Source organism: Mandrillus leucophaeus, unplaced genomic scaffold (genome assembly GCF_000951045.1).
Source record: "Mandrillus leucophaeus isolate KB7577 unplaced genomic scaffold, Mleu.le_1.0 Scaffold1088, whole genome shotgun sequence".
Taxonomy (NCBI): Eukaryota; Metazoa; Chordata; class Mammalia; order Primates; family Cercopithecidae; genus Mandrillus; species Mandrillus leucophaeus.
In genome coordinates, this window is record NW_012099076.1 from 51537 (window position 1) to 73162 (window position 21626).

The window sequence follows — 21626 nt, forward strand, 5'->3', positions numbered from 1 at the left end:
CCCCGCCTCACCTTGTGGCTGCGCCGCCAACCGCCTGGAGGACGCTGGGGCGAGCAGGCTCTGAACCGCCACTCACTCAGCCCCAGGTCCCCGAGGTCACCGCTGGACGCAGGCATTTCCGGGGAGGGGGAGCAGCGGGGACGTCCCCCCACCTCCCCCGGGCAGGTGCATCACATCCTTTGAATTCTTAAAGTGACCTCATCTTGTCTGGAAACTTGACTGTTTAATTTTCTCTACCTGAGGTCATATTCTTATTAACAGAAAGGAATAGAACATAAGAGGAAAGAACACGCAGCGCACGCCAGGATCAGCCTACGTGGTGGGTGGCAAGAACGGAGGGACTTGGATTGGGTCCGACTGGGTCGCTGGCCGGCAGCGGGCGTGGCCAGGCCCCAGGACCGAGCTGGGACTCGCAGTGGGGCAGGCCGGGGGCCCAGGCGCGGCTCAGTGGATTTGGAAGAAGCCCAGCCAAGTGCCCAGAATCATTGCTATTTTTACTGTAACCGAGGCAACGGGGAAACCACGAGTTCACCAGGCAGTGGATCAGCCTAGGAATGCTAAGAGTCTAAGATAAAATATCTCCCAAATTCCATTATTTCAAAAATTTGGACAGAATACTGAAGATATCTCTCAGACATGTGAAATGTTCACGTTATCGCGTCTGTGAAGACGACTCCGTAACAGGCTGTGCTTTTAACCTTGTGCTTGAACGTTCCAAGCAGCAGCAGCCGGGAGGCAGGGAGCGCAGCAGGTGCAGATGGGCCCCCAAAGTGGGCGCGAACACCTCACCAAGGAGGAGAGGACTGCAGCAGGGTGGTGCTGAGTGGGCCTTGGGGGTCTTTAATCTCCTTGAGCCCCAGCGAAGCAAAATCTCATAGGGATAGTAGCGCAACAATATATCGCCTTCTGAAAGCCAGACCGCCCACACAGCCTCCTTGGAACACGTAAGACTCATAGGAAAAGGAGTCTAGGCCAGTAAAGGAGAGAGTGGGATAAGAGAGGGAAGAATGCAGGGGTGGGGAGTGAAAGAGAGGGACAGAGACGGAGAAAGGGGGAGCTCCTGGCTTGCCACAGATGATTTCCTGCAGGATGTGGGAGGATGGGGCCTTGAGGTCCAAAGTCAGCCTGCTTTTTGCTCAGCAAGCCTGTTCTCTATGTCAGAGGCAAAAACCTTTTTAATTGTTTAGCCCCAAGTGTCTTCTTTTCCTAATTTGCACTACTTCATGGACAACAGCAGCACTTCTAAGAGAGAGAACTGCAAAATACAGGACCTCTGGAATTTGAGCCAAGGTCCACAATTTACCTTTGGACAGGTAACAAACATTCCAGGTTCTTTGTTTTGTCACCTGTAAAAATTTCTGTTTTAAATTTACAAGAAAAAACAATCCCATTAAAAAGTGGCCAAAGGACATGAGCAGACATTTCTCAAAAGAAGACATTTATGTGGCCAACAAACATATGAAAAAAAGCTCCACATCATAGATCATTAGAGAGATGCAAATCAAAACCAATGAAATACCATCTCACGCCAGTCAGAATGGCTGTTATAAAAAGTCAAGAAACAACAGATGCTAGTGAGGCTGCAGACAAATAGGAACGCTTTCACACTGTAGATGGGAATATAAATTAGTTCAACCACGGTGGAAGACAGTGTGGCAATTCCTCAAAGACCTAGAACCAGAAATATCATTTGACCCAGCAATACCATTACTGAGTATATACTCTTCTTTCTGCTGAGAGATGCAGAGATGATGGGACCACCTGCCTGCAGAGAGGACCCACCCATTCCAGGGTCTCCTCTCTGCTGAGAAGGGAACACTCAGTGAGATAACGTGCCTACAGAGAGGAACTACCCCCTGTGGGTCTCTTCAGAGCTGTTTTAATACTCAATAAAGCTTCTCTTCCTCTTGCTCACCCTCCCCTTTTCTGTATACCTCATTCTTCCTGGACACAGGACAAGAACTTGGGCAAAGATGCCACCAGCCACAGAGGTTTCTGGCCAGAAAAAGCAACACCCCAAAGATTCCATAACACTACCACGAGAACAGTATGGGGAAACTGCCCCCATGATTCAATTATCTCCGCCTGGCTCCACCCTTAACATGTGGGGATTATTACAATTCAAGGTGAGATTTGTATGGTGGGGACTCAGCCAAACAATATCACCATGGAACCAATAGTTCCTGCATCTCCTTATCCCTGGGGCCCAGGTGATAACCTTCCAACATCTACCCAAAGGGCTGCAATGTCACCACACCAGCTGGATCTAGCACCGCAGCTGTGACCTCGGCACCCAAGCCCACACATTGCCCTACATCTCAAGGAACAGGTGGTTAAGTACAGCAGAGGGAGCCACCATGTATGCTCCCCATGGCCTGGGAGCCACCTGCTCAGGGCTTGTGCTACCCCTGCTGGTGCCCTTGCCCCTCCAGTGGCAAGACTGCCATGTGCTTGCTCGCACCATGGAAGGACCCAAGGACTGGCTGCCTGTGGCCTGCCACCACCCCTACCAGTGACTCTGTCCCTTCCAGTGGTGGAGCCATCATGCATCCATACATGATACCCAAGGGCTCAAAGACCAGCCTGCCTTGCATTCCTGTCCCCAGCAACGCCATGCCATAGCCTCCAAAAACAACCACAACTTAGGCCACGGAGATGCTCACAGACACTGCCGATGTTGATTATATCAAAATAAATCATACAAAGAGTACATGACTGTGTCCACCCAGAACCAAAGCCAAAGCACCCTAATCAACTGACACCTAAGGATACATCTACAGGAAAATGTCTTTCCATACGAAAGATACTTCTTAAGATTGGAAGAAGCAACTCTTCCATCAGATGCACAGAAATCAACATAGGGATGCAGGAAACATGGAAAAGCAAAGAAACATGACATCCTCAGAAGAACAATAATTATCCAGTAACAGACCAGAAAGTAAAGGAAAGCTATGAAATGCCTGAACAATAATTCAAAATAATGATCTTAAGGGAACTCAGTGAGATGCAGGAAAGCAAAGATAGACAATTCAGGAAAACAAATTCAGGAAATAAAATCAGGAAAACAATTTATAATCTGAATAAGAAATTCAACAGAAGTCAGTATCATCAAAAAACCCAGAAATTTTGGGACTGAAGAATTCAATGAATAAAAGAACAGATGCAGTTGAGAGCTTCAACAATAGAGTAGATCAAAACATAAAAAATAATTTCTGAGGCGGGTGTGGTGGCTCACGCCTGTAATCCCAGCACTTTGGGAGACCGAGGTGGGAGGATCACGAGGTCAGGAGATTGAGACCATCCTGGTTAACACGGTGAAACCCCATCTCTACTAAAAATACAAAAAATTAGCCAGGCATGGTGACGGCGCCAGTAGTCCCAGCTACTCTGGAGGCTGAGGCAGGAGAATGGTGTGAACCTGGCGGGGGGCAAAGATCGCGCCACTGCACTCCTGCCTGGGCAACAGAGAGAGACTCTGTCTCAAAAAAAAAATAATAAAAATAATTTCTGAACTTGAAGACAGGCATAGGAAAATACAGAAATCAGAGAAAAATAAAGAAAAAAGAATTAAAAAGAATGAAATAAGCCTATGTGACACACATGGGACACCATTAAGTAAAAAAGTTTTTGCATTATGGCAGTTCCAGAAGGAAAAGAGATGGGACAAGAAATAAAATCATTTAATGAAATAATTGAAAACTATGCTAGTTCCATAGGGTCCATAGTGATATGGACATTCAGATTCAGTAAGCTCAAGGCACCCAAATAGATTTAATCTTAAAAAGTCCTTTCTGAGGCACATTACAGTCAAACTGTCAAAAGTGAAAGACAAAGAGGGAATTCTAGAAACACCACAGGATCTCACTCATATCAGCTAAAAAAGCTGATCCTGTGGAAGTAGAGAGTAGAACTGCGGTTATTAGGGGCTGGGACAGGTAGTGGGGGAGGATAGAGAGAGGTTGGTTAACAGATATAAAATTATAGCTGGAGAGGAGGAATAAACTCTAATGTTCTGTAGCATTGTAGAATGACTACAGTTAATAATTTATTGTGTATATTCAAATAGCTAGAAGAGAGAATTTTTAGTGTTCTCAGTACAAAGAAATGATAAATTGCCAGATGACGTGGCTTATGCCTGTAATCCCAGCGTTTTGGAGGGCTGAGGCGGGTGGATTGCTTGAGCTCAGGAGTTAAGGATCCAGCCTGGAAAACATGGCAAAATCCAGTCTCTACAAAAAATACAAAAATTAGCTGGGTGTAGTAGCAAGCACCTGTAGTCCCAGCTACTCAGGAGGCTGAGATGGGAGGATTGCTTGAGCCCAGGAGGTAGAGGTTGCAGTGAACCAAGATCATGCCACTGCACTCCAGCCTGGGCAACAGAGCCAGATTCTGTCTCAATAAATAAATAAATAAATAAACAAACAAATAAATAAGGTACCAATTACCTTCACTGTATGAATACAGTGAAGAAAGTATTCAAATACTTTCATGTTGAAGTTTCAAAGCTGTGTTGGTGGTGATGCTTTCCCGTGTCAACTTAACCCCATCCTCCTCCATGACGCCTGCTTCCATCCACACAGCCCTGCAGCTCAACTTCACGCTTTCTCCACTTTGCCTGCTCTTTCTTTCCACCTAAAAGTTGTCCAGCAGCCCCACTCACAGGAAACTGATAGCCTGTGTGGTACTATCAGGTGTATTGTTTTTAAAGCTTTATGCAATATTTTTTCCCACCACATTATATATAAGTTCCACAAAGCCAGAACCTTTACTCTTCCGTATTTGAATTCCCAACAACTAGCAGAGTATCTGACATTAAGTAACCCAGAGAAGTTTGTCAATTGATTTATATTTGTATTTTCTTGGTAAATTATTAACATCTCTGCTTTTCAGCTACTTCTTTAAATGAAATGTATTAAAATGCATTACCCAGATTTTGATTATAACAATATGTTTTCATGTTTTAGCTTCACTCCATAATCAAAAATTTAATCATAGTATTCATATTTTTATTTGTGAACTTGATATCTCTTTCCACATACAGATAATGGCAAATCCGTGAACCTAATGTGAAAACTAAATTAAAAGTTTCTTTCAAAATTATTCAATTCCAATTATTGATGAATGGGTTCCTTACCTTTTTAAATTTAAGCTGAGGGATTTGAAAATTGACATCTTTATTTAATTGCCTTGTTTTGTTCTAGTTATCTTAATGCAAAACATTAGTTTGCAAATGAAGAATGGATTCTAGACTTATTACAGTAAATCGCATAAACACTAAAATATTTTGTGAGCTGTGAACTGTAATAAAAATTATTTTTTCATCAAAAGCCATTTTCATTTTTAATACCCATCATTGTACAAAAGTACTTATAACTATTTCTACTAATTGGTGTTAAGGTAGGCTGACTCTAAGATGCAGAAGTTCTGATTAGAGTTAGGAGGATGACGTATCCTTGTTTGCCTGGGACAGTCCCAGTTTACATCTGTTATCCTGGCATGAGTTTTTCTTTTTTTCCTTTTTTTTTTTTTTGAGAGAGGGTCTTACTCTGTCACCCAGGCTGGAGTGCAGTGGCATGATCTCGGCCCACTGCAACCTCTGCCTCCCGGGTTCAAGCTATTCTCATGCCTCACTATCCCGAGTAGTTGGGATTACCAGCGTTCGCCAACACGTCCGGCTAATTTTTGTATTTTCAAAATGGATTTCACCATTTTGGCCAGGCTGGTCTCAAACTCCTGACCTCAGGTGATCAGCCAGCCTCGGCCTCCCAAAGTGCTGGGATTACAGGCGTGAGCCACCGCGCCTGGCCTTGGCATGATTATTAACTCTGACCTTCACTCTCAAAAGTGTCCTAGTTTGGATGATGATCTGTGTGGCCACCCTAGTTATATTGCCAGTTCTAACCAACTGTGTGGCTTTGTGTAGGTTAGTTAACTTTTACTGGGCTCAATTTCCCCATTTTTAAATTGAAGAGGTTGACCTATGTAGGACCTCAGGTCTGTTTGACTCTATTTGTATGACTTGTGAAGAAAGCACTGGCAGGTTTGAGAGTTGATGTGTCTTGCAGCTCTCTAATACTCAGGAAAAAACAAATTCCTTTGCTAAAGAAATTTACAGGAAAGCTTTCTTAAAACAAAAATCCCAATGCAGCTTTCTGACCAGACTGTGATGTGCTGGTATTTGCTAAGCTCTGTGTGACTCACCCCCTCTTGTAAGGGTGGCAGAGCCTCTAAACAATCAACTTTGTCCGACGCAGGCCTTTAAGCTACACGAACTTTACATCTGTGGATAGAAGCGGGGGAAAGAGGAAGACAGCAGGGGAGGAGCACAAAGAAGCAGCATGAACCCACTGCAAACCTGGTAAAGGAGAGCTGCACCACCAGCAGCAAGGCAAAGAGCTTGTGAGGTCACTGTGGGAGGAGGCTGAGGGCTGCTTCTGTGAGTCCGTTTGTGAAGAATAGCACACCTACTAAAAGAGGGACCTTCCACCTGAGTTTCCAGGATATTTGGGATCTTCAAAAGTAATATCAGAAATCTATTAATTATTTTCCATACTGTGAAATTCCAGGTGGAAATTGCTCATCTGCAGCACTTGCCTTCCTAGGTTATCGAGAGCATTCGATCCCTGTGCTTTCAGACAGAATTGTGTGACTGCATTTTGAGAATGATAGAACATGAAACATAAGCTGACACAAGTAAACCTGGTTAAGACAATCCACTGATCACTGAAGATCCGCTGAGCTTATTCAATTCATTCTGTGAGACAGTTTTAACTACAGCAGTGTCTACGGCAGTCCAGGTGCTGTGTAGAGCACCCTGCAAGTTGTTTCTTTAGCTTGGAGGCTTTATAAGGAGAATGAAGGCTGTGTTGAGACTATCAGAAAGCCCCTGCAGTGAGAGAGACTCAGACTGCTGTGGTACAGAAAACACACCAAGATGACATGAGGTAGAAACCAGCATCAGACAGGAGTTCCTTCTGTGTGCCGGGTTCTCCAGCCGCCCCTCCCAGGGTGAGTGAGGGCATTGTTTTTGTTTGGATGCCATTGCATCCAAGAAACAGAAATTCCCTGGAGTGCACCGCGGGCCTTGCCTTGTGCAGTCTCCTCTGTAATACCTGGTTCTTGCTTCAGGGTTTTCTCTACTAATTACAGAGAGTTCTCGGGTTTTGTTAAGGCATTTTCTCAAGGTGCAGTCGCTATATACAAATTCTTTTTCTATTGTTTTTCACACTATGTGCTCTGAAATTTGCTGAATGCCTGCTTTGCTAGGTGCAGAAGTTAGTGTTTCTTGTAGAGCAAATCTGGCAAAGTAGACAGAGGCCCCAGTGCACCAAGTCCCCAGGCCGCACACAGCAGGGGGCCTCGACCTGGCCCAGGAAACCATTTTTCCTTCCTAGGCCTCCTAGGAAGAGTTATGGAGAGTAATAACATCTGAAGGTGCAGAGCAAGGTCAGATTGGGCCTTGGGGGCCAGGCGAGGTTGAAGTTGGAAATTAGAGGAAACAGGGTATACCAAAGATACTTAATTCGAAGAGTGACAGAATAACTGGGCACCAAATTAAATAGGAGTAGAATTATTGGGTCTTAAATAAAAGTGATATTTAAAGCTCTTAATGGGACTTATACTAAAAACCCGGACTGCAGGAAGACGGATGTCTTCCCAAGTGGTCTGCAGGACTCTGTTGTGGGAGATATTGAGGATCCAGGAAATAGGTCCTGCCTGGAGATAGTCTTGGGAAACTTCTTCTTAAAATGCCCTCTTTGTGATTAAAATCACATTTTGGTGTTTTGAAGAAAGAAGATTTTCTACACTAAAGAAATCCGTTTAATTTTGTTTGCAACATAACCTCTCAATCTTATTACAGAGCAAAACTCCCGCTCATCCGTGTGTCACACACGGAACACCAGTGAACGTCCTGCGACACCGTGTGTCGCACACGGAACACCAGTGAACGTCCTGCGACACTCCCGCTCACCCGTGTGTCGCACACGGAACACCAGTGAACGTCCTGCGACACTCCCGCTCACCCGTGTGTCGCACACGGAACACCAGTGAACGTCCTGCGACATTCCCGCTCACCCGTGTGTCACACACCAATGAATGTCCTGCAAAACTCTGACTCAGAGGATCTTGTCCAAAAAAAACGCAATTCAGCGAAAATGCCTTTTTAATGTTTAAAACAGTTGAAAAGAGATGAAATATTTATTAAATTTTTATTAATAAATATGAATGGTGGCTACATTTTCTGTATTTTATCTCTGCACTCCTCACAACAGAGACAAACATCATTGTAACTCATCTTAATGGTGTAAAGATCAGCATTCCTTTCTCTAGCTGACCAAAATATCTCTGTTTTAATTTAAGCCTGATTCTTCTGGTTAATTTTCACAAACTTATGGAAAAACTGATCAATTTCCCCTTTATAAAAATATATTAAAATAATAATTAAAAACTTCCTTTTAATAATTTCCTTTAACTTTTTTTGTTTTATTATTTACTTATCACTTTGAATCACTCCCATCATCTGTTTTTGAACTTTCACTAGCTTTCTCTTTTCTTTCTTATAATTACCCCAAGGCAGCTTTGAAGTCCATCAGACAAAGGAAAAAGAGACTTCCTGGTACAAAGAAGCTGCTGAGTTATTTTCTCTGGAACAGAAAACACCAGGATTGTGTGGAAGTCAGGGCTTGGGAGGCACCTGCCCTCAGCAGGGCCAGGGCCAGGAGAAGGGGGATCCCACACACCTGCCCGAAGTTGCTTTGGGCCCTCTGAGGGGTAGTCCAAGAAGCTCCTTGTGTGGAAACATTATCTCATGGCTACCCAGTGGGCGCCGAAGCCAAATATTTGGTCCACACACAAAGACACCTTAGGAATATTATTGGACGCTGGTCAAAATGATAAAGTAGCACAATTGTTCTTTCTTCACAAGAACCCCATGTTCTTAACCTTAACACTTCAAAAGGTGACATTTTAACCCAGGTGGAGGAAAACATTGGTGTCAAGCTGCAGTCACATGTTTGTAATTCTCTCTATAAAGCTTTCAAGGCATTGTGTGCATGTTAATCTTCAATAAATATGATTTACATAAGCAGTTGGCAGTCATACACTACCTGAACTTGTTCTGACAGGACACATGAGGTTTCTGGAGCCTAAGGACCTACATCAGCAAACCTAATTGTTTTGTCCATGGCTTTTTCAATAAATGAAGGCACTTTTGGGAAAAGGGCGATGGCTCGGCAGGTTTACTCTGGGTGGTCGAGTGACACGCAGCCAGTGTGATTCAGCGGGAGCTTAATAGTGTCACATGTGAGAAACACCGCAGCCCCCTCTGAATCAAAAGGACTGGAAAGTTTCCAAAACCAATTACTAAGAACTGGTTATTAATTAAACAGGAACCTAATTAATAAATTACCTATAAAAGGTGCATTTTTAGAAATAATTACAATGTAATAATTTATTTTGTACTTTAGAAGAAAGTTTATTGACTTTGAGCTAATTTTTTCTGGGTGATCTAGACACTGATAGACCATGGAGAAATGGCCATATGGATGCACTGGCTGTAATTTCTGACCACATATAGCAGGCCCTGATTATGAATTAATGCAAGGTTTGGGAAAAGACCATGGTTTTAAAGCCTATGGTCTCGGGCTAAATCCTGGCTCTGTCACTTACTTGTTAAACGGTCTGATGAAACTTAATAACTCTTCATCAGTACCGTTCAGATGACTGGACCTTCCCCACATGGTTCTGTAGGGATTGACAAGGACCATATGTGGAAAAGTTTCTGATACAGTTGGTCGTCTCTTTGCTTTCTCCCTTTATTTTCAGCTATCTTCTCTCCCTCAATTCTGACACCTTGGGGTTCCTAAGCTAGCAAGTGTGTTTGAAAGCAGCTAAGGGTGTAGGCAGCACATTTCTGGCCATCTCCACAGAGGTATTTAGGAGAGAACTTTACCTGTGTAGTAGCTTGCAGTCCTTGAACTCCACTACTCATCAACTATGTTGTTTTCCAAGAAAGTCTACAGGAAAATTTTCTAAAGTAATCAACTGATATTACAGTTATGCAGATGGGCACTTACTTTTGTCCTTAAAACTCCATCTCTTGTGCTCTGGGGTTCCCTTGGGCTCCAGTGGTGGGAAACTCGCATCCATGCATTGTGAAAGAGACACAGCAATCAGTGGGAATTTTTCTCTTACTAGAGAAGACAACAGTTAAATAATGCATGAGGAAACTCCTTGCCAGCCATTTTAATTTCTAGAGAAACTAAGAATGTGTACTGTGGAGGAACGTCTGCATCCGTGGTGCAGCCCTGCACATCTCACTGTACCTGTGCCCATTGCCCTGTGGTTTTGCAATTCCTCTCATTTAAGAGTCGAAGGCCCCTTCCTTACCCTGAAGCTCAGCTTGGTCATGAGACTCATGGTGGCCAGAAGGACGTTAGCAGACCTGGATCAAGCAGAGGCCTGAGGAAGCCCTCATAGGTTTGTGTTGCCTCTCTTGCTTCTCTGCAATCCTGAGAACATGCCCAGACTAACTTAATCAAGGAATGGGAGAGGCATGTGCATGTGAGCACCACATGGAGCACAGCCAGCTGTCTTAGCCAAGAGCATAGCTGACAAGTCTGCAGACAACTGACCCCCAACCAAGCAGTGATCCCGGCAGGATCGCAGAGCTTCCACCCAATCTGAGGCTGACCACAGACACCTGAGTGAGCCTATCACCAGCTGAACCAGAGAGTAGAGTGCAATCTTAAATTATAATTATTTTAAGCCACTGGGTTTTGAGGTAGTCTATTTTGCAGCATGATTGGGTCAATAGATAGCTGATACATGTATTTTAGCAATATAAAAACATAAAGAATCCAAAATAGACTAGTGGACAATTATCCTGAGATGATTCATCATAGGATTAATCATAAAAACCATAAGCTCCTCTGAGGTCTGCAAATCCTTCCACAGAATATTCTTTGTAGAGTGGGGCATACCTGTGCAGTAGCTTCAGGTATACTCTTTAGAATTCTTTCTATTGTAGGAGCTAGAAAGACTGCCAAATGACCATCTTAGAACACCCTACTTGTCAATCATAGATATTTGAGGTAAGGATAACGTATCCTGACACGCTGTGGTTAAGACTTTGTTTACATAGAACTGCCCTGAAGAAGTCACCACTTGTTTTTTTTCTTCACCATTATTGTAGGCAGAATAATAACCCCTCAAAGATGCTCCCATCCTATTCTCTGGATCTTAAGAATATGTCACCTCATATGGAAAAAGGGACTTGCAGATGTGATGCAGAATCTTGAGATGGGAGATCACCCTGAGTTGTTGAGTGGGCTCAACATCATCACATGGGTCCTCACAAGAGGATGGCAGGAGGGTCAGAGTCAGAAGGAGATGTGAGGATAAAAGTGGAGGTCAGAGAAGAGAAAGGATACCATGCTAGTGGCTTTGATGATGGAGGAGGGGCTGTGAGCCGGGAAATTTGCGCAGTCTCTAGAAGCTGGAAGAGGCCCACTGGGAGATTCTCCCCAGAGCCTCAGAAAGAATGCAGTCCTGTGGACCCTTTTGGACTTCTGACCTCCAGAGCACTAAGAGAATACATTTGTGTTCCTTTAAGTGACAAATTACATGGTACTTTATTACAGAAACAGTAGAAAACGAATACAGCCTGCATCCATATAATCTGGTATTTGTAACATGAACTCTGAACCTCCTGGAGGAACCAAGCGTTTGCCTGAACACTGCTGAGAGGTTTGACCATACCTCAGCCATGCTTCCAGAACTGTTCTCAGCTGTGTCCCCTAAGTGACCCTGCCATGATGAGTCCGCTCAAGAAATCCAATGCTGTGAAACTGCAAAATGTACTCAGTCCCAACCCACAACAATAAATGTTTTTAATAATTTTCCATTCACTCCCTTGGCCATTTTCTATTTCCACATCGCCCTCACTTTTGGTTCCCTGTTGTACCCCCAGCCCCATTTTTGTTCCCCCTTTTTCACTTCCTCATGGTCCCCTATTGGTTCCTCTCTGTTGTCCATTTAGAAACCTCAGTTACCTTACTCTTAGTTGGGGTTAAGCTCAGGGTTTACTGGAGTCTCTCTCCCGCTTTGCAGTAGTCTGAATAAAATCTGTCTTGCTGCCTTTAACAAGTGTCTGGTGTTGTTTCTCTTTGACAGTAAACAATTTTGCTAAAAGGATACTCTATCTAATTCTCCTACATGGTAATAGAATAACACCAAACTAATGCCTGAAGTTTTCACAAATCCTCCCTGAAAATACATTTGTTATCCTAGATGTGTCACTAAAGTATAATGCAGTGAAGGCAGGGCAAATAATCTATGTTCTGTTCCATTCTGGGCATTCACCTGCGTGGGACAGCAGAATGAGTGCTGTGCAAGACCAAGAGAGGAAAGTGCTTTGCCTGAGACTGACAAGTAAGCCCCAGAAGGTTCCTGTGGCTCTGAGCTCCCCAAGGCAACTCTGGCAAGCAGGTGAGCTGCCCTTAGCATGCAGCTGTCAACAGCACCCTGAGAAGTGCTCCAGAGGTCCTTGGCAGGAGTCACGAAGAGAGGCTGAGCCATGGCAAGTAGAAGAGAACTTAGGGAATATGGCATTTCTGTTCTCAGTGAGAGTAGCTTGAAAGGTGAGTGAAGGGAGAAGGGCACCTGTGGTGTTAAGGACAAAGGAGGCCACTGCAGATTTAGGAACGGAGTGTTGCCTTAGGGCTTGCTAATGGAAATCACAAACTGTCCCTGGGATATTTATGTAGAATATATACACTGTCTTTTACATCTTCCCTCCTTGTCTCTCTCCCTCGTACTATTTTCCCTCGTACTATTTTCCTATTAACATTAGAGTTACAATGGAAATAATTTTGTTTGTTTGAGACAGGGTCTGGCTCTGTCACCCAGGCTGGAGTGCAGTGGCATGACCTCAGCTCACTGAAACCTCTACCCCCAAACCCCACCATCCCTGGCTCCAGTGACTCTCCCGACTCAGCCTCCAGAGTAGCTGGGATCACAGGCATGTGCCACCACGACCGGCTATTTTTCTGTATTTTTAGTAGAGATGAGGTCTCACCCTGTTGCCCAGGCTGGTCTCAAACTCCTGAGCTCAAGCAGCCTGCCTGCCTTGGCCTCCCAAAATGCTGGAATTACAGGCATAAGCCATACACCCAGGTGGAAGTATGTTTACAACAACAACGAAAAGACTCCACACTGCCTGAGGTCTGTCACTAGAAGAAGGGATTGCAGAGAAGCAGAACGGCAACACAAGCCCGTGGGGGGTTCCTCAGGCCTCTGCTTCCAGGTCTGTTAACATTCTTATGGCCACTATGAGTCTCACATTCAAGCTGAGTTTCAGGGTAGGGAAGGGGCCTCCACCTCTTGAACAAGAGGAATTGCAAAACTGCAGAGCAACGGGCACAGGTACAGTGAGACGTTCAGGGCTGCACCACGGATGCAGACGTTCCTCCCTGGTACACATTCTTAGTTTCTCTAGAAATTAAAATGGCTGGCAAGGAGTTTCCTCACACATTATTTAATTCTTGTCTTCTTTAAAAACTAAAGTAATTCTAAAAGTTGACTGACGTAGCTCTTTCACATTTGTGAGGAGGGTGAAATGAAAGTCTGCGACGGCACCAGCACTGGCCTCAGTGATTGCGTTGTGCTGTCCTCTGCCTGCGAGCTCAGTGACTAAGCCAACTGGAAAATGTACAAAAGCAGTAAATTATTAAGGGCCTCAGTATGTTTATGTGTGTGAGTATAAATGTGTGAGAGGAAAATATCTGGGGCCCCTGAGATCACTAAGCTAAGGGGACAAGTCAAGCTGGGAACTGCTTAGGGCAAACTGTCTCTCATTCTATTCAAAGTCACTCCTCTGTTCACTGAGATAAATGCGTATCTGACTGCCTCCTTTGGAGAGGCTCATCAGAAACTCAGAAGAATTGTCTCTCACCTACCTGTGATCTGGAAGTCCCCTCCCCACTTCAGTTTGCCCCGCCTTCACCTCAAGTTGTCCCTCCTTTTTGGACCGAATCAATGCTCATTTTACATATATTGACTGATTTCTCATGTCTCCCTAAAACGCATAAAACCAAACTGTGCTCTGACCACCTTGGACACATGTCATCAGGACCTCCTGAGCCTGTGTCAAGGGTACATGTCCTCAACCTCGGTAAAATAAACTTTCTAAATTAACTGAGACCTATCTCAAATTTTGGAGGTTCACAAATGTAACTGTAAAGGATACATTATTTTGGGGTTCCATCAAAGAAATAATTTTGCATTCAAGTCTCTTCTGTATAAAGCTGTGAGCATTCCGACTGGCTGCACAATAGTAAGGCAATGACTTACCCAAAACAAACAGATGTGCCTGCCCACGTCTTACTCATGACACAGGCACCCTGGGAGCCAGGAGATGCGAGGTGAGTCTGAACCCCCATAGCACATGCTGTACCGATGCTGTGGAGCAGGAGCAAGGTCGAGTCACAGGCGTAGGCTCTGGGTCACAGTTCTGGACAGGCTCATGGAGTTGAAAAAGCCAACGTCGGTCAGAAACAAACCACTGGGCCCTAGAAACCTGAAGATTGTCAGGGGACTGTGCAGTTGAAGGTAGCATAAGAGGGGGCAATTTTTATGGGTCCTTAAGGCTTTTACACTTTCCACATAGCAGTGAGTGCTTAGCACGTGCTGGAACCAACAGCAGGAGGCAATCACAATGCCTCTTTTCAAGTGTCTATTTACCCAGAAACTCAAATTTCTTTAAACATTTTCCTTTTGGTGAATGTTTCAGACAGCAAATTCAGGACAAGCAGATACCATCAGCTCAACTCGCTTCAGCAATTAACCTCATTACACGTGAACATTTTACTCCCACAAACACAATTTAAAGCATTACTCCAAGACAATTTTTGACATAATTCCTGGAAGAATACAAATAAGGAATCCATTAACTGGAAAAGTTACTCAAGTTTTACCAGGGATAAACCAGCTCACTAAAAGGCTTTTAGTTTTGCTGCAGGTGTGTAAGCAAAGGTGAGTGTGGCAGTCAAAGACCATATCCCTAGGAACACCTTCATTCATCTGTGGATCATCCAGCACTAGACAACAGGCTGCGGAGCGATGGCAGCCGAGTGAAGGTCGTCACCAGCACCAGACAACAGGCTGCGGAGCGATGGCAGCCGAGTGAAGGTCGTCACCAGCACCAGACAACAGGCTGCGGAGCGATGGCAGCCGAGTGAAGGTCGTCACCAGCACCAGACAACAGGCTGCGGAGCGATGGCAGCTGAGTGAAGGTCATCACCAGCCCATGGGGAGATAACGAAAACTGAACACCTCAACACACATGGGGCTACAGGTGCATTTTATGATGATAGAGTCACTGGCCCACCCATTTCTAATGGGATAAAGTAACACAAAGCTTGGAAAATTCATATCTTTCTAAAGAAGGCAGAGGGCAGATCAGTGATTACTCAGTGAGAATATGGGCCTTCCAAGGCCTGCAGGAAGTCTCTATCATCTTATCATGAATTTAAACATTTGTATAGGCAGGTAGACCAAGGTTCCTCTCCATTTCCTCTTCTACCTCTTCCCTACTGTATAAGTTTTTCTCACACTGATAATAAAAACATACCTAAGACTGGGCAATTTATAAAGAAAAAAGGGGTTGAATGTACTCACAGTTCCGCATGGCTAGGGAGGCCTCACAATCATGGCAGAGGGTGAAGCAGGAGCAAAGCCACGTCTTACATGGTGGCAGGCAAGAGAGTATGTGCAGGGGAACTGGCCTTTATAAAACCATCAGATTTTGTGACACTTACTCACTATCACAAGAACAGCATGAGAAAAACCTGCGCCCATGATTCAATTACCTCCCACCGGGTCCCTTCCATGAAAAGTGGAGATTACAGGAGCTACAATTCAAGATGAGATTTGAGTGGGAACACAGCCAAACTATATCATTCTTCCCTGGTCCCTCTTAAATCTCACACCTTCACATTTCAAAATTGATCATGCCCTCCTAACAGTCTCCCAAAGTCTCAACTCATTTCAGCATTAATTCAAAAGTCCGTAGTCCAGAGTCTCATCTGAGACAAGGCAAGTGCCTTCCACTGATAAGCCTGTAAAATCGAAAGCAAGTTAGTTACTTCCTAGACACAACAGGGGTACAGGCATTGAGTAAATATACTCATTCCAAATGGGAAAAATTGGCCAAAACAAAGGGGCTACAGGCCCCACACAAGTCCAAAATCCAATATGGCAGTCATTAAACCTTAAAGTTCCAAAATGAGCTCCCTTGACTCCATGTCTCACATCCAGGTCACACTGATGCAACAAGTGGGCTCTCACAGTCTTGGGCAGCTCTACCTCTGTGGCTTTGCAGGGTACAGCCTCCCTCCAAGCTGCTTTCATGGGCTGGCATTGAGTGTCTGTGGCTTTTCCAGGTGTGCAATGCAAGCTGTTGGTTGATCTACCACTCTGAGGTCTGGAGGACGGTGTCCCTCTTCTCACAGCTGCACTAGGCAGTGTCCCAGTGGGGACTCTGTGTGGGGGCTCCAACCCCATATTCCCCTTCCACACTGCACTAGCAGAGGTTCTCCATGAGGGCCCCACCCCTGCAGCAAACTTCTGCCTGTATATCCAGGCATTTCCATACATCATCTGAAATCTAGGTAGAGGTTCCCAAACTTCAATTCTTGACTTCTGTGTACCTGCAGGCTCAACACCACGTGGAAGCTGCCAAGGCTTGGGGCTTGCACCCTCTGAAACCACAGCCTGAGCTGTACCTTGGCCCCTTTTAGCCACAGCTAAAGTGACTGAGATGCAGGGCACCAAGTCCCTAGGCTGCACACAGCAGCGAGGCCCTAGACCTGGCCCAGGAAAACTTTTTTCCTTCCTAGGCCTCCACATCTGTGACTGGAGGGGCTGCTGTGAAGGTCTCTGACGTGCCCTAGAGACATTTTTCCCATGTTCTTGGTGATGAACATTTGGCTTCTCATTATTTATGCAAATTTATGCAGCCATTTTTAGTTTCTCCTCAGAAAATGGGTTTTTCTTTTCTGTGGCACCATCAGGCTGCAAATTTTCCAAACTTTTATGCTCTCTTCCTCTTGAACATTTTGCCACTTAAAAATTTCATCTGCCAGATACCCTATATCATCTCTCTCAAGTGCAAAGTTCCACAGATCTCTAAGATAGGGACAAAATGCCACCAGTCTCTTTGCATAGCAAGAGTGACCTTTACTCCAGTTCCCAACAAGTTCCTTATCTCCATCTGAAACCACCTCAGCCTGGAATTTATTATTCATATCACTATCAACATTTTTGTCAAAGCCATTCAACAAGTCTCTAGGAAGTTCCAAACTTTCTCACATTTTCCGGTCTTCTTTTGTGCCCTCCAAACTGTTCCAACCTGTCTGTTACCCAGTTCCAAATTCAATTCCACATTTTCAGGTATCTTTAGAGCAGTGCCCCACTCTTTGTGGTACCAATTTACTGTATTAGTCTGTTTGTGTGCTGCTAATAAAGACATACCTGACACTGTGTAATTTATAAAGAAAAAGATGTTTAATGGACTCACAGCTCCACATAGCTGGGGAGGCCTCACAATCACAGCAGAAGGCAAAAGAGGAGTAAAGTCACATCTTACATGGCAGCAGGCAAGAGAGTGTGTGGAGGGGAGGAGAACTGCCCTTTATAAAATTATCAGCTCTCATGGGACTTATTCACCATCATGAGAACAGCATGGGAAAAACCTGCCCCCATGATTCAATAACTTCCCACCAGGTCCCATGATACTTGTGGATTATGGGAGCTACAATTCAAGATGAGATTTGGGCGGGGCACAGCCAAACCATATCATGTACTTTCTCCAAACTTAGCTGAGAATGGGACTTGTGTGTATGTGTGCGTGTGTGTGATCAGTTTGAACAGCATTTCACAGCACATGGGTTTGGGAATTGGACAATCTGTGTCCTAGACAAAAGACACATTGCCATTATTGTATTTAATCTAGTCTTGGTCACCAGGAAGACATATTGCAATTTGGGACTAAAGTCTTGGCTAATAGTAAAGAATTTCTGCCTTAGATTCTTGAACCAGCAGTGGGTGACTAAGGGAGTATTTGAGGTTTTTAATCTCAATTACATATCACCTGTAATTAATAGTAAAATCCTGGGTGTATGAATTTAACACCAGAATTAACACAATAAGGTTATTGAAGTCAACGTTTAAATTCATAGATTCTGTCAGTTCTAGTTTATAACCACTTTTCCTCCTCTGGGATGACTTCCACATATTTGACAATTATTTCCAATGAGTTTGTTCCTGCACAAACACTTGGCCAAGAGTCCCAGCCTGGTGCCTCTTCCTGGTCCCTCTCGGTATCCTTATGACCATCGGTTGTCACCATGAGCTCAGCATCAAACAGTACAGCCTCAGCTGAAGAGATGAACAGAAACACTGAAAAAGCTCTCTGGAGAGCCACTGAAAACTTTGCAAAGGAAAGGAGGGAAAAATAAGTGGTTGTCAAAAATGCATGACATCTTTAGATCACTTTGGGGCCTTTCATTATGGAGAATTTCTTTAGCATACAAGTCCTGATTAATCCAAAGCAAACCTAAACAAACCCTCAAAGGCTGCTTTGTAGTGATTTCATCTCATCTGAGTTAAACTGTGTGATAGCTTATTACAGGTCTGCTGTGGAAACACCTACAAAAGCTTTCTGGATAGCAAGCTGTTAAAAAAAATGTTTTTCCTGTTAGATGTCCGAATAGAGATAATTTGATGTGAGTTTTAAAGAACAAGATGTCCTTCGGTTGCATTTCATACATAGCAGTGATTCACAGTGGAAATGCTTTATTTAGAAATTTTGAATAAGTTACACTATCTGGAAGTGAGGTGATTCCACATAATAGTATTTGAAAAACAAAAATAAGTATCTTTTGGTAGATTTGGTTTATGTTTCTCTTTAATTCTCTACTTTAGGTAAATGAGTTAATAGTAATTTAGCTCCCCTCCAAAAAACAAAGGCAGTTGGGAAGGTGTCAAATGGAGAATTTTGGGGGAGAGACAGGAGTTCAAAACCTGGCTCTACCAGATCAGTCTAGTGCAATCGTGGGCAAGGTAAGTGGTCCTTAGTAGGCTTATTTTCCTAACACGTAACATGGGCCTGTGAACCCAGAAAGTCAGAGACAGGTCTCAGTTGATTTAGAAAGTTTATTTTGCCAATGTTGAAGACATGCCCATGACACAGCCTCAGGAGGTCCTGACGACACATGCCTGAGGTGGTCGGGGCGCAGCTTGGTTTTATACATTGTAGGGAGATATGAGACATCAATCAATATATGTAAGAACTACCTTGGTTTAGTCTGGAAAGGCGAGACAACTCGAAGCAAAGGCAGAAAGGCAGAAAGACTCCAAGCCTGGAGGGAGCTTCCAGGTCACAGACAGGTGATGCACAAACTGTTGCATTCTTTTGAGTTTCTGATTAGCCTTTCCAAAGGAGGCAATCAGATATGCATCTACCTCAGAGAGCAGAGAAGTGACTTTGAATAGAATGAAAGGCAGGTTTGCCCTAAGCAGTTCCCAGCTTGAATTTTCCCGAGTAATTTTGGGGGCCCAAGATGTTTTCCTTTCACAGGCCTAATGCTATCGATCTATAGAGTCTGGAGTATTGCAAAACTCCCTTTCTGACCTCCCGAGGGACTTTGGACATTTGTGTACCTCAGCCTGATGACAAGCCTTTGATTGCCTTACAGATAATTCCTCACCTGCTTGCCAGAGGCTCCCACATCAGCCCACTGCCCTGAAATAGCAATGCAGAAAAGCCAGAGAGGGAGATCTGGGGCCAGGCAGGCAGGCTCAAATCCTGAGTGTGACTTGCTGGCTAGGGCACTGAGTCAGCTGCTTCACCTCAGTGCTTCGGATATTTGAGGGCTGGTACCTACAGGGCTGTTGTGGGGTTAAATGGGTGACATTTGTAAGAGAGACAACGACCCTCAGCCCATTTGTTAGTAGGTGCTATGTACACATTACATTAAAGAGCGTGTTCTTGTGCTCATGTAGCCAGATCTCTTGACAGATTCACCTTCGATCTTGCTCTTTTTCCTGCTCCATCTCCTTTCACTCCAACTTTCAAATCTTGACAACAGTTAACTGGTAGTGGTCCTCTTTCAGAGATTGTGGAATTGTCTCCACACTAGCAGTTAAGAAAGGGACACCAGCAATGGAAACTGGAAAACTCCAAAATTACAGGGGCCTCACATAGCAGGAGTTTCATTTTTCACTCACATAATGTCCAAAATGGGTGTTCCTCACCAGCAGCGAGACTGGCTAGGAGACTCTATGACAGGCAGGCTTTCAGGGATCCCCCACCTGAAGGAGACTCTGACTTTAATATGGGGCTTCTAAGAACACAGAGAAGTCAGCTCTGCTAACACGCAGCAGGCAGATGGGGTCAAAGCCAGAGTGGAGGGCCCATGGGGATGTTTCTGTGGGCTGGTGCTGGATGTAGGTGAATCTCTCTGTCCATGCTCCACTGCCTGGGACTCAGTTGCCTGAGTTCCCTGATGCAAGATGAGTTGGCAAACGCAGTCCCTCATGGAGCAGCAACTTTTCAGCAAAATATCTGCATTTTGAAAGAGGAGCACAAGTCTTTGGTTGAAAGTTTTCCCATCTACCCATTCCTGCCCCCCACACAACAAGAAATACTTAAATATTTGTTATCATTAATGATGATCAATACAGCAAGTAAAATTTGGAAATAGCTGTCATTTTTTACCACATTAATATGTCTCTTGCTTCTACACAGTTTGCCTTGTAGCCTTGCATCCCGAGATGGATGTGACCTTTCTCAAACCACCTGGGACCATCTGTGTTCCAGAAAAGCAGAGCGATGCCCCTACATGGTCAACAGTACACCCCACTGAATGCTGGGCACCTTCTCATTGGTTAATTCTCAGTCCACCTAGCAAGTACCTGAAGTGGTAAACCCATGAGTGTTCTAACTGGTAGGTTCTTGTGGAAACCATGAAGCCCTCTACATTAAGGACAAGCACATTCATTCACTTCAAATATTCTCTTGCTATTCCTTATGGAAAGAACATCTTTTTGGATCCTGGAAGGCAGTTTGAATAGAGGGAAGAGATCCCCAACAGTCCCCATGGAACACATTGATTGACGTGCTGGGAGCAGCCCCGCCATTGTGGTGATGCCACTCCAATGCAGCGGGGGACAGGAACAGTTGATAGTTGTTCACAGGCCATGCTGAGAGGTGGCATGGCTCATGGTAGACTGGATTCAGAGCCAGAGGGGCTTCGGAAATCACCTGGCCCAGCCCCTCATCACAAGGTGAGGCAACCTGCAGGATGATCTATTTTAGTCTTCCAAAGACAGCTAACCCACCACTGATGCCTTTTTAAGCCCATGATTAGTGGGAAGCCAAACAGGTTAAGTGGGACTTCAGCTGTTCCACCAAGCAGGGGCCCACTGTGAAAATCTCTCAGTGTCTTCCTCACTGATATAAACAAATGTGTGCCCACATTCTTTGACTCACTAATTTTAAATAATTTGGTAGTCTTGATTCAAGTACATTTGACCAGAGAAGACAAAGACAAGAATGCCTGTAT

At 44.4% G+C, this 21626-nt stretch overlaps 1 protein-coding gene across 1 annotated transcript in view; it reads right to left on the reverse strand.

Annotated features, from left to right (window-relative positions):
• Positions 1-116, reverse strand: part of FAM110C (family with sequence similarity 110, member C) — an 8177-nt gene extending 8061 nt beyond the window's left edge. The window contains exon 1 of the mRNA XM_011987468.1: positions 12-116. Within this exon, the coding sequence (XP_011842858.1) occupies positions 12-116 (105 nt within the window). The remainder of the gene's footprint in view (positions 1-11) is intronic.
• Positions 117-21626: the final 21510 nt, after the last annotated feature.